General features: G+C 36.7%; 1 protein-coding gene across 1 annotated transcript; it reads right to left on the bottom strand.

The window, feature by feature from the left end:
• Positions 1–290: 290 nt before the first annotated feature.
• NPPC (natriuretic peptide C) lies at positions 291–13566 on the bottom strand. Its single transcript, XM_044070681.1, has 2 exons — positions 13332–13566; positions 291–584 (listed from the first exon to the last, which is right to left on the bottom strand). Exons 1-2 carry the CDS (start codon positions 13422–13424, stop codon positions 312–314), a joined length of 366 nt encoding a protein of 121 aa, XP_043926616.1. The 5' UTR covers positions 13425–13566; the 3' UTR covers positions 291–311.
• Positions 13567–13922: the final 356 nt, after the last annotated feature.

Raw genomic sequence — 13922 nt, 5'->3', positions numbered from 1 at the left:
TAGCTTCTTTAGGTATGGATGGTCACTTGCCTCCACATTCATAGTTACTACAGCTGCTGGCATGAGCACAGTTTTGAATATTTCTCCATGAAAATGATTTTCTTTTATCTATGCCTGCCTTTTGCATTTGTTGCAGCATGTGTTATTTCATCTACTTAATTATGCATTAGAAACATTTTGGTTATTAAAGTACATTTATTCTGCTCCTTTTACTTTTTTCTCTTTTTGTCACATATTTGAAGATGAGGCATTACAAACATTATCAGAACTTTGTGAAACATGTTCACTTACCACCAGTAGGTGTCAGTCTCTTAACATCCCAAGCCACTCATGGATCCTATCCTGTCAAGCTTGAGACCGAAGCAGCCTTTGGACATCCCTTTCTTGTTTATGCCTTTGTACTTCTTAGAAGGGTTTGGGAAGTCGTGCAATATTCGAGCCCAGGCAGCCTTAGAACGTGTGTCAATGCGAAGATCCCGTAACAGACGACCTTTGGTTCGGATATTTTCTAATTTACTGTTACCCTCCTGTTCTGTAGAAGTCAAGTATTCCGACAGCTCTTCTCCTAAAAGATTTCTTAATGACTGTTGTGATAGTGGGAAGAGTGAAAATTAATATATTTGTACAGACACAACCAAAATGCACATGTAAATCTATCATAACCATATATCCATGCTACATGTGAATTTATCTCATAAAGCTTAAACAGCTTTACCATATAGGTACTGTAATACTGCTCACTTTTGATTTTACTATGTTTGTAGTATTATTTTCACTTCTTAAATTATAATTTGTTATTTTACAGTAAGCTTCTCCAGGTCACCCATGAAAACAAATTATTTTCTTTCCTTGAGCATTGTTTTTCTTTTTTGCTAAAACTTTAAGGAAGGCATGAATAAACAAATAAATAAATATATAATGACAACATTCCATATAAGATACAGAAAGTTCTCTAGTGGAGGTATCTAGCTGCTGTTAGCCAGGAAGGCTTCACCAAAAAGTTACTCTGACTTTTGAAGTGGGAACAAAAAAAGAAAAAGGACTTCAGAAACATGTCATATAAGCAGCATTTTCCTAGCTTGTCTATCACCCTACGTTTATGATGAATTATTGGTCAGAAGGGTCTACAGCTTATTTATTTCTTATTACACCCAGCCAAACAAGTCTCTCCTATGCATTTTTGAATTCTGCCATTGATGTTATTGTCATTTCTTCAGGTTTGTTCTAATCACTCACTACTCTTTCCAAGAAAAACTTCTTCCTCATATCTACCTTCGGCCTTCCACCTTTTATCATCAAATCTTTTTATCTTGTTGCCATATGTCTATTTTCTTACTCTCTGCATACCCATGAGGTACTTGTTTCTGTAATAAAAACCTTCTGCCTCATTTCTTCACACATACATACATTAAGTTGATGTCATTCTCTATGGTTTCTGATAAAGACTGAATTATTTCTATTGCCATCTACTGGAGGCATCTCTAGCCTGTCTATATCATAGCAGAAATAAGGTATCCAGAACCAGATACAGTCCTTTCAATGGGGTTTTATTGCTGATATCTCTTCCTATGTTCAGCATTACTCTCACCTGCCTTCCTGGCCATTCTGTCAAAATAGCTTCTTATGTTTAGTTTACATGGCCTTTCCACTTTTGTTGCTGAAACTTCTTCCTCTCCAGCTGTGTTCTGTTTAAAGCTTATTACTTTTGTGGTTTTGTTTGGAATTTAAATTGTGTTGCCATGTTTATATGATTCTTCTAGTCTTGCCTTGTCCCCTTCCAGCCTTTCTATAACTTAGGTATAAATCTTGTTCCATGTGCTCCTGGCATCAGTAAAGGTGAGTACTTTTACTTGCAGACCTCCTTTGTCACTTAGCAGATGGGTACCTAGCTGGTAGCCATTGTTTCATAGCCACAAACTTCATTTAATATGACTCTTATCTACCTTTTGTTTAATCAATATTTTACACACACTACCACCACTAAGCCCCCTCTGAGGGTAAATGGTTCGTCAACTTTCTGAGTGCTTCTTTGTCAGATGTCTTGGTGAAATCGAAACAGGCCATGTCTACAACCCTTTTATAGTTTACTACCCAGATTCCCAAAGAAAGACATCTGTTAGATTTGTCTGACATTACATTTACTGATATGAAGTAATGATCCCTTGGGGCTTGGCCTCCTTTGTATGAATCAGTAAACCAACAACAGTAACTCTGTTAAGAAATATAAATCCTTCCTCCTTTCCTTCACCTTTGAAATCACAAATCCATTCGATCCTTCCAGTAATTTCAAAATTGCACTAAATAATCTTCCTCAGAATCCACCTTAGCCTCAAACTGAATCTGCAGCTACTTTCCACTTCAGAGAAATTTCTGTAATAGAAACACCCTACTAAAAACCTTAAGTAATGTTCCCCTAAACATTCCAAGCTACAGTACAGCTGATATTGATAAACCTATTACGTACATCTGCAACCTATCACTTCCTACTGGTATACTCTCTCTAGCTTTGAAACATTCCATCATTATCCTTCCTTCCCAAAGTACCCTCCCTCAAAACTCATAAGAGTGGTGGTCTATCTCTACTCTTTGTCCACTGGCTAACATGTTAGAAAAACTTACAAACAACTAAAGGACATAAATATCGATGGTCTTTTATCAGATAAACAGCATGGATTCAGGAACGTTTTCAGCACCATAACTATTCTACTCTCTGCAACTAGCTCCATCCACTGTAACACCAAAGAGGGTCTCATTACTGCTAGCATTTTTATAGATATGACTAGAGCATTTGAAATAGTCAACCAAAGCTTTCTTCTCGGCAATCTTGCTAAACTTAACTTTGGCCAAAATACTACTAAATACTATCTAAAACTATCTGAAGAACAGAGCATTTCAGATTTTAATCTCTCTATCCACAATGGGTACACTTATCAAAGTAGTCCCTAAAGGCTAAGTCCTTGGCCCCTTCTCTTCTCATTATTCATCAGTGATCTCTCTGATGACTGTTAATGACAATCTCCTACTTCTAGCTTATAAATGTCTCAACACTCTGCAAAGCCAGCTTCAACCATCATTCTCCAATCTCATCCGTTGGGCTTCAGCTAATAAACTGCTTATAAACCATTAAAAAATAATGTTATGCTATTTTTGTTCCCTCACAAATACCCTCAGTTACCCACACTTACAATATCAGACTACCAAAATAAAATCATTCCTATCATTGCTGAATATAAATACATAGGTCTTACCCTTAACTGTTCTCTTATCTTCTCTATACACACACACACACACACACACACACACACACACACACACACACACACACACACACACACACACACATGCACACAATGTTGTGAACAAAGACCTTTCCCATCAAAGCAATGCTACATAATTTCTGACCTTCTCTCCCTTATAGCTAGATTGCCCTTAGCTAAAAATATTCTTCTCCCTAAACTGGAATACCTCTATCTCTCCAGTATAGATCAGTCACACAGAGCTTTTAGTGAAGATGCTCACTAAAATCAGACGTAGCTATGTATGTATGTATCTCTTCTTTGTTTTTCATTATTAATTACGTACGCAAACTAGTACTTACTATATATATTTATACTACATATTTGTACCACTCTATTTTACTCTTCTGCTATGACTGCCCACCTGGCCCTGGGTCATAGCTGAAAGGGTCTTTGGACCAGTCAACCTATCCAGTTAACAAATAGAAATAAATAAATAAAACTTCAACTACAACTGAATTGGATAAGACTGTCGGTGGCTTTTCTAATAAACTAGGAAATATTGGCAAGAACACAGTAGTAGTTATCCTACTCCTGTTAAGAAATGCCACTAGGACAGAGCATGCAGGTAAGACCAAAAATGCATTATCAGTCTGCAGGTGCTCTCTTTGTGCTCACAACCTACTGACATTCAAGAAGACAGAATGCTGTAACCCCAGATCAATATTTTCCATTTCCCATATATCTGTCAACTGACTGACTTGTTCTGACTGTAAGGTGTAGCTTCTTCTATAATGTTGGAAGGCATGACATGGGAACATATGAAACCACTGATTTAAAGTGTCAGGGCACCATGACAGTGCAACCCAGATGCAGAACAACGGTAGAAGCATTCACAGGTTGTGTGGGCAAGGTGAAGCTCTGCAATTCCTCACTTTATGTCTAGGATAATGTGCAGCTGACTCAGCCCAAATGATTATTTACATTATACTCTACTTCATAACTGGTCTGAGCATTATTGCCAAGAAGTTCAAGTGGTTTACATGGGGTCATGCTGTGCGACAGTTACACTTACTACCATTTAGCAATTCCATACATCACCCATTTGGTTGTTTTAACTCGTATTGTGTTTCAAAGCATTACCTAGTTAGCCTTCAACTTTTAAATATTCTGGAAGCTAGCTCTGTGGTACAGAAGGATGGAGCCAAGACTGTGGCCCAGTTCATTCAGAGAGTTTAGGTACCAGTTGTGCCACCCAGGGAAGGGTGGGAATAAGGGACTAATGTTGCCTTGCCTATTGTGAGGACAGAAAGGAGAATACGCTTGCTACAAGGGCACTGGTTGTTAGTGGTCTTGTGGGACTGCAGCAGAAATTGCCAAATGGTGATGTCTGTAGGCTTGCCAAGCAGAAAGTAGTACTGCAGATAGAGTTTAGTATGTGGAAATACACAGGAAACATCTGGCTGTACAGGCCCTGCCCCAGTAGGAAGATTGCTGGCTACTATGGGGAAGGGGCTAGTATATAATGCTATCCCACCCAGCCATGGATGTTGGCTCTGTATTCTCATAGTCTCACCCCTACTGCCTGTTTTTTTTTCAGACATAGTGGAGGAATGAAAGGGTGCAGTGGTGACACACAGGGTTCAATGGCTAGGCTGTGGGGGGGGGGGCAAAAAATGTTTAGTTGTATCCCTCTCCTCAGTAGCTGATACCATACTACATAGGGCACAAATGGTGTAATGTAGGGCACAGATGGTGTAGTATAGTGTACAGTGCACAAATGGTGTAGTATAGTGTAAAGTTTACAAATGGTATAGTATAGTGTATAGTGTACAGATGGTGTAGTATAGTGTACAGTGCACAAATGGTGTAGTATAGTGTACAGTGCACAAATGGTATAGTATAGTGTACTACAGTGCACAAATGGTATAGTATAGTGTACTACAGTGCACAAATGGTGTAATATAGTGTTCAGTGTATAAATGGTATAGTATAGTGTACTACAGTGCACAAATGGTGTAGTATATTGTAAAGTTTACAAATGGTATAGTATAGTGTATAGTGCAGAGATGGTGTAGTATAGTGTACAGTGCACAAATGGTATAGTATAGTGTACAGTGCACAAATGGTGTAGTATAGTGTAAAGTTCACAAATAGTATAGTATAGTCTATAGTGCTCAAATGGTGTAGTATCATGATTTTAATCTACACAAGTTTGGAAATCAAGTAAACAGGCTCAGGTTGTCACATGCATACCCATTTCAGTAAGCAAATTCACTTATTAGTACTGTAGTTTATTCTGCTGCATTAAAAAATCAGTAATACAGGACTTCCAGGTACTGAGTGTGCAACTGTATATAAAACAGAAAATTTCTGCTACTTTAAAAAGCATGTTTGCAGAACATATAAGGATTTATTTGTCATTAACTGTCATTTGCTTTGCTGCCTCCTGACAAATTTTAAGTAATACTGTTATAATCTCAAAAGTTGGTGTGCATTCTTGTGTTTCATAACTCGACCTGTGCAAATCACACTGCAGCAGCAAAATGATCATTTACCATTTGGAAAAGCAAAAGTTATGCATCTGTCCCATAAATGCTTATCATATTACATTCATCATCTACAATATAAAAAAAATCCAACAATCAGATCAGCAAAATTACATAGTTAACAATTGGAAGTCAACCAACATAAGAAATGTAAATAAAAAGTGATTTTTGCTGGGTGGAACACATGCCTACTGTACCTGCACCCAGAGAGCTAATATATTCTTACTCTAAGGTTACATATCCTTGAGGAAAAAGGCCATCTCCCTTACTTGAAGTTATGCAGCTCCTGTATACATTAATGGTGAGATCAGCCATTTAATCTGATAAACCAATTGGCTAATTTTCACATTGTGAACAATACAGAAGGAACCATTGCTTACCAGGAACTGCTCAGCAAATAGATGCATACCAGAAATTAAGAAACATAGATGTCAGACAGGAAATATATCTGTGATGTCTTGTCCATACACCCCCTCTCTCTTGGCCATTAATGGCAAACATAAAAAAACAAGTCCTCTTCAAAATATATCCAAATAAGCACCACCTTAAGTCCCTGATGCACCCAGAGATGCAACCACCCCCACATTAAAATATCTTAAAATAAATTAAATGCCACATCATATATGACATGTAGAGCACACACCAGCCAAATTTATGTTCATGTAAGCATGCAGATCAACTAATACTTTCATGATACAACTGATCTGCATATTTACACAAATGTTCAACTGCAGAAACTACAAAAACAGAACACAGTCCTGCAATATGATGGCTTATGAAAAAATATTTTAAAATAATCATTTCCTAACAGCAAAGACTATGACTTGTTCTTGAGTTGGACTGCAGGACAAGTAATCGCAGGACATGCAGTCTGGATCAGTAAATCCTACTCTGATAACAAAAAGATGACACGCATCAAAAGTCCTGCTGAGTAAATCAACAGGAGTGACCACACACAGTGACCAAACCACTCATTTGGCTACTACACAGAAATAAAAGCACCATAGCACATGATTTTATGAGAAAACATGCGCCTCTACACCCCTATGTAGGGCCAATGTCCCCAAACTCCCTACTACCTATACATTCTAAGCCTGAGATGGCCAAAGAAAAGGGAGGTCTGACATCTTTGTTTCTTAATTTCTGCTGTGCATCTACAAAGAAAAGGAACAGAATGGCCCTTTTTCTGTTTTTCTGATCTCCAAGATGACAAGTAAATAGTGAAGTAAAGCTGCATGATTATCAGTACTTGCAGTCTCCAACAGCATTCAGCAGGATTAGCTTTCAATGTCTTGGGTCTGATGAATGGTCTTTTGCTTATTAGGTCCAAGACTGAATGTTCTATTCCCCAAGGATGTGGTATTTTACTCCTGCTTCACATGTTGCTTTCACAAGACATAGCCAAGTGACTTAACCACATAACTAGGTAAATTCCTAATAACACACTTGGAGTACCTTATTAAAATTATACAGTGAATTTAAAATATCATTAATTTTTACTTAGCAGGTGTAGATTACTGCAAGCTTCATCATATTGTTGTAATGTGTGTTGACCAATGAGGTTACAAGGTGCTGAATGCCTTGTATCTTCTGCTCCATATGATGCCCTCATATTTTCCATTTTTTTGCTAGTTTTGAAATGATAAAGATATATTGTTATAATTTAATGATAACCTTTTGTCAGCAGTTCCAAGTAGTTTTTTCCCCACCTGCCTCAGTAAGTTAAAAAAATCCCATTTGCTTAAAGTTTATTATGGTTTAATAAAAATAACTTTAACCAGAGATTGCTGACCATTTATTTAATTAATTTGTTAACTAGAGATGTCTATCTTAGAAGGACCGATTTTAGTGGAGTCTTGTGGGATAAACCCAGGCAAAAGCCATGGTAAAAATGTAACAAATAATATCAGACATCAGTGTACATCACAAACATTAAAAACAGAAATGATCAGGATAATAAGATATTCATTTACTTAATGTTGGATCCAACCTCTGCATGGGAGATTTGTCACCATAGGATTTAATGTAAACTAAATAGACACTTGTCATACTGTCGAAGATCACATGCCATGTGTAGTATTTCATTTGTTAAGAAATAAAGAATGACAAGGGTAATCAGAGTCAGACAGCAAGTAGTTACTGAAAGTAGTGCAAGAACAATCAAGTTATTCTGATCTTTAACAGTGATTATTAATACAGTCGTGATGCACACCCTCACAGTGTTTAGGGAAATCCTTAGTAGAACAGTTTAACAATAATTCACTGATAAAGGCTCACAACAGAAGAATTGTGTAGCACTAAGGTATGTCTTTCAGGAAATCAGGGTTATTCCTAGACCCTTGTATCAGCCCAGAACAACAGATACTAACTCTTGTAAACAGAATGATTGCTTCAACTTAAATTCCAGTAGATGTCATGATGCTCATAAATAAATAAGTTAGTTACCTGGATGATGTTTGGATTGATAGACTGTGTGCACTTAATTAGTATTATCATTATTATTATGACTGGTATTACCATAGTGTATTTGTAATATGTTCAGAGTAAAAAAAGGATATTTTTCTAACACCCCCCCCCAAAAAAAAGATTTTCTCTTAAATCAGTACAAGGGCACCAATACCAATAAAGCATTTATTTTTGGCCTAGGTGATCTGTTCTTAAGGCTGAAGCACATTTGTTGCTTTAGAGTACCATATTACTGTATGAAGAAAAGTGCCTGTGCTCAACATATAAAATTATTTTGGTATAAAACTCAGAGAATATTCTGTATAGCTTTCTTTACATTTTCCCAGCTGTTGAAAGTAAGCTCATTAAACTGAAGTGGTAACTTGTGTTGTTCAGGGTGACTTTAGAATGACAATGAACTCCATGTTGTTCCACTTAAAACACCTCATAATATTTAGGGATTTTGAAAATATTTTCTCGGGTATAGCCTTTCCAGAACAGCCCTACCTCTCTCCCTACCATGGAGCAGCAACAGAAGGCTTCTAGCAACCATAAGCAACAGTACGACAGACAAAGCAGTCAAACAATAACTTTATTTGTTTCCTTTACTTGCTGCGCACATCTATGACAACACTGCCTACATATGGGAGTAACATATCTTGGACATGTATGCCACCTTTTAAGTCCAACGTCTTCTGTAGGAAACAGGCAACTGAAAATGCCATTCATCCAGGTGATCATTTTGTGAGATTGCGGTACAGTGAAGATCGGAAAATTTGCCCTTTCCTCATTGTAGTGAAATCTCAGAGTTGGTATATATAATTAGTTGGGGGTGTGGGGGGTGCAGCTCCCCACAAAAGTGATTTTGATGAGTGGCTTTTTCGGGTTTTAAGCCGTTCGACATTTGGTCTTTTCAGTGTTCTAATATATAGACCCAGCAAAGCATACCCCAAACCCATTATAGACTGGAGAAGCTTGGACAGAGCACAGGCAGTTAAAAACTGGTCTACATCACATGAAAAACTGAAACTGGTCCTCTTATTACCTGATTAATTAAATTGTATATACAGTTTTCTGTGCTACACCTTTCCATTTTACCAATGTTGTGAGATCTGAATACTACTATTAGTACATTTCACACTGCCTTTTCAGGGAAATAACTGGCAACTATACTCCTGCAATGTTTCAAGCATACCGCTCAAATCTCAGTAATTCCACAGAATGTCCAGATTTTCATGATATTTTCGTCTGCTTCTCATAATATTTGCAGATTTATGGCAAATCACTGAGGACTGAAATCATTAAATATTGACAGAATTTGAGTTTCAGACTTCACATCCTTCAGAAAATGAATACTAATGCAAACCTATTATTCTAGCAACTTTGTAAGTTTATAAGAACAATATCTAAAATCTTTCCCTGATTTTTGGGTCTTTATCCCCTCCAGTTATTTTGGTTTTGTCCAGAATTATTGCTATAAGATGTTAAGAGGAATGGTTTCTAGTCAAATGATTTTACTGTTAAATACACAATTATTGGCCAATAACTTAGTTTATTTCTCCAAAAATATAACTTGTCCAGCCTGCTTTTACTATAGAAGCAGTGCAAGGTCATATTACCGATTTTTCTTCAAAAATTTACCTATAACCCTAGAAGGCAAATGCGTTCCTGATAAAACTAACATCTCTTATTCATTCAATCATTAATTTTTGGTTCCATAACTGATGTCTGGGAAAAGGAAAACTTTTTCAGACACAAACCAGGCCAAAACAATACAAACAGGAGTGTGTTTGGAGGTTAGAGTAAGAGTTAGGTTAGTGTTGTGTGCATGTATGTTGGCACATGTGTGTGTGTGTGTGTGTGTGTGTGTGTGTGTGTGTGTGTGTGTGTGTGTGTGTGTGTGTGTGTGTGTGTGTGTGTGTGTGTGTGTGTGTGTGTGTGTGTGTGTGTGTGTATGTGTGTGTGTGTGTGTGTGTGTGTGTGTGTGTGTGTGTGTGTGTGTGTGTGCGTGTGTGCGTGTGTGCTTGTGTGGCTGTGTGTGTGTGTTTCTGGGTTAGTATTGTGTAGTATTGTTACAGAAAAGGTTTTTCTATGGTACAAGGGCAGATACAGAGTTAGGGTTAGCACAAATTAGTAAGGTGATATAGGGGCAAAGACCCCTGTCTTTTTTACTAATAAGTGCTAACCTTAAATCCTTCCCTGTACCTTCGCCTAACTCTGCACTTTATCTTCGAAAAATCCTTTCTGTAACACTGCCTCTATTTAGACAAACTACATCTTACTGTATTATGAGCATCTTGTTGTATGTAAACTGTTAAAAAAAGTAGACTGGTTTTCCTTTTTTTTTTTCTGCAGTTAAGTTAATGTGGGGTTTGAGAGTTTTTTGTAGGTATTGTTATGTCTGTATTTTGATGTGTTGGTATTATGAAAATGTCAGTATTTTGAGTGTCAACATTTTGATATGTCTGTATTTTTAAATAAATAAATGTGTGCACACGCACACACACACACACACACACGCACAAACACACAAATACACGCACTATATATATATATATATATATATATATATATATATATATATATAACTTTATAACAAACACACTTACATTGACATCACATCATTAAATGAACTTTCAGTGAAAACACAGACATACATTAAGTATTTTTTGCAGGGACAATCCCCTTGCACCCCCAGCACAGGTGTCTCACATCACCATAACTATATACTTAACTATGTATAACTATATATACAGACACTAACTCTGAGGTTACACAGCACTGGGGAAAATAAATATTTCCTACTACCCACAAAAGGATGATCTCACTACCGCCAAACAATGGCATTTGACCGTTCTGACATTCAAACAAAAAAATAAGCTCAAACAAATTCAGCATAGTGTTGGGTGACCCTATATATTTACTTATATATTTATCTCTCTCTCTCTCTCTGTATATGTGTATATATATATATATATATATATATATATATATATATATATATATACAGAGAGAGAGAGAGAAGAGAGAAACACAAACACACCCCTATACTTGTAAGCACATCTTTAAAATGCATGCCTGCAGATGTCACTCCACACCCAACCCCCACCAATAGTATATACAGTGTTTGTATGTATTTTAAGGTTTTGCTTGGATTTGCCACTCCATAGATTTTCCCATCAATCAAACAAGCACATAGGTGCTGATATGCAGATGAAAGGTAAAGTGTAATACTTTCTTACAAAATGAAGGTACTGTAGTTTGACTTTTTTAGTGTGAACTGTGTTACATTGCTTTAAAGAAAGCTACTTCACAAACTGTCATTTTTTCTCTCTCTCTTCCACTCTTCGTCTATTCCCCTATCATTAATGTGAGTGTGTGTATGTGTGTTTGTGTGCATGCGTGTACACACACATTTGTGTTTGTATATAATATGCCTGCTACGTACAAGTAGAGGTTTGCTCCTTTAAAACATTGGAGGTAAAACCATGCCAGATAAGTTAGCTTTATTCAAAATGCACTACAAATGCAGTATCAGAGGTGTGTTGTGTCCTCTTACACTGATAATGACTCTAAGCCATGACAATGCAAAAACAGCCATGTGGTTACAGTACAATTTCTATGTGCGCTTGGAAATTGTTAACAACTGAGTCCTAATACATGGTGTCATCAGGTTTTGTTTTTCTTTCTTATGGGTACTCAAAGATCTCATGTGCACTTTCTATATATAACCCTCTCAACCAATATTAGTATACTTGCATTTACTGTCTGAGAAAAAAAAGGATAGCAGAAATTAAATGAATTTCTCTGTGCTTTGGCTCGGTTAACACAGCAAGCTGGTCTATGTATGACTCATTTGTAAATGTATGTACTTCCTTATAATAATAACTATAACTCACTAATTACACACTGCGCCTCCTTCCTTCCCAGCACAGCAAGTTACTTCCTTCAGGGATCTTTTTTTCCAAGCACATTTTGCCAACAGTTTATGTTCCAAACCTGGCAACTATCTCCTAACCCACTTCTATTACACAATCAACTGTCTTCTATCTCTAAAGATGTATTTCTGAGAGTATACACCACTAAAAGGCAGTTCAGTGTACTTGTACAAGGTAGTGTTCCCTCTCTTTTAAATGGCTCAGAGTTAAGGAAATCCTAGTTCCCAGCAATTTGTATATGTCTTGACACATAGTAGATAGCTCTTTGTCAGCATGCCCTCATATCAGTATACACCCAACCCACAGAGACCTTCTTTCCTAGACATTCTGCTTTTTCCTGAGCAGTTTCACAAAACAATTTCCCACTTGATTATGGGCAACTATGTGTGGATAATTACATCTCCAAATACATACTCCTCATGCATTTCCAAAGTCACTAATTTAATCTTTTTCAATAAAAAGATGGAGTTTTTGTTACTTTGCTCTTGTTCAGGACTTTTACTTAATCCAAATTGGCTAACAAAGTTAAACTGTATCAAAATGTGTGTGTGTGTGTGTGTGTGTGTGTGTGTGTGTGTGTGTGTGTGTGTGTGTGTGTGTGTGTGTGTGTGTGTGTGTGTGTGTGTGTGTGTGTGTGTGTGTGTGTGTTTAGTGGGGTTGACGAATCCTCAGTTTTTCTTTTCCCCACTAATATCCTGTTTTTAGCTTCTGTCAGAAATTCTCTTTCCACAAAATATGCAAAATACTGTTTCAGTAATAAACTAGGGCAATAACTGCTTGTGTACAGCACAACAGAGGTTTGATTTTTTTTTTAATCTCCCTCGCTTTGCCTCTCTTTCTCTGTCTTGTCTTCTTCTCTCTCAGACATACACACACACACACACACACACACACACACACACACACACACACACACACACACACGTACATACATACATACATACATACATACATATTGGGTAATCAAGAGCCAGAGATATTAAAATTTATGTAAGGGGTATGGTCTTCAACCCTTTAAGTCTGCACAGCACTCTACTCTGCTTCTTTTTACTCAGAAAGCCTATGCACTAAATATTTTGGCAGTCTTTGCTTTTTTTTTTCTTTTTTCTTTTTTGAATTTCTTTTCAGAGCCAAAAAAAAAAGCTGTCAAACAATCTGCTTACCTTTTCTTGAGACTGGTTCAAAGGTTTTGCTTCCATTCTTACAGATAATAGTGTTAGAAAAAGCCCACAAGCCAGGATATGTGGGGTATTCATCTTGGGCAGTACAGCAGTTAATTTCTTCCTCTTTGGATCTTGCGTAAATAATGTTTGTTATCTTAGTGTGAAAACCTCTGCAGTTGTTCCTAGTCTTTCACAATGTCTCTCTTTTCTTTCTTTGATAGTCTGCAGATTCTCAGCTTTCTTTCATTCATTTTATAATCTAAATGACATCATTAGCCCCACCTCTTAATGACAATAGCCAGGCGTGCATGTAATACCATCTTAATGTGCAGTGTCCAACATATACAAAATATATATTCAACTCTCAAGCATGTACACACATGCATACACTGAACTACCATCAAGGAAGTATGTCAAAATATAATTTTATATCCTTTACTCATAATCTATTTTGTGGACACAATAGATTGGAATATATAAATATATTTATATATATAGATAGATAGATAGATATAGATATAGATAGATATATATATATACATATATATATGGTACACTTTTGTATGTATATATGTAGAGTTATAAAAAAAA

Source organism: Protopterus annectens, chromosome 4.part1 (genome assembly GCF_019279795.1).
Source record: "Protopterus annectens isolate FY-2018-M chromosome 4.part1, PAN1.0, whole genome shotgun sequence".
NCBI classification, from domain to species: domain Eukaryota; kingdom Metazoa; phylum Chordata; order Ceratodontiformes; family Protopteridae; genus Protopterus; species Protopterus annectens.
The sequence above is the reverse complement of the archived record's forward strand: the minus strand, read 5'-3'. Positions and strand labels throughout refer to the sequence as shown.

Coding starts and splice junctions, on each gene's coding strand:
- NPPC (XM_044070681.1), bottom strand. CDS start 13,424: ATGAATACCCCACATATCCTGGCTTGTGGGCTTTTTCTAACACTATTA. Junction 585..13,331: donor TGAACCAGTCTCAAGAAAAG/GTAAGCAGATTG, acceptor CTATCACAACAG/TCATTAAGAAATCTTTTAGG.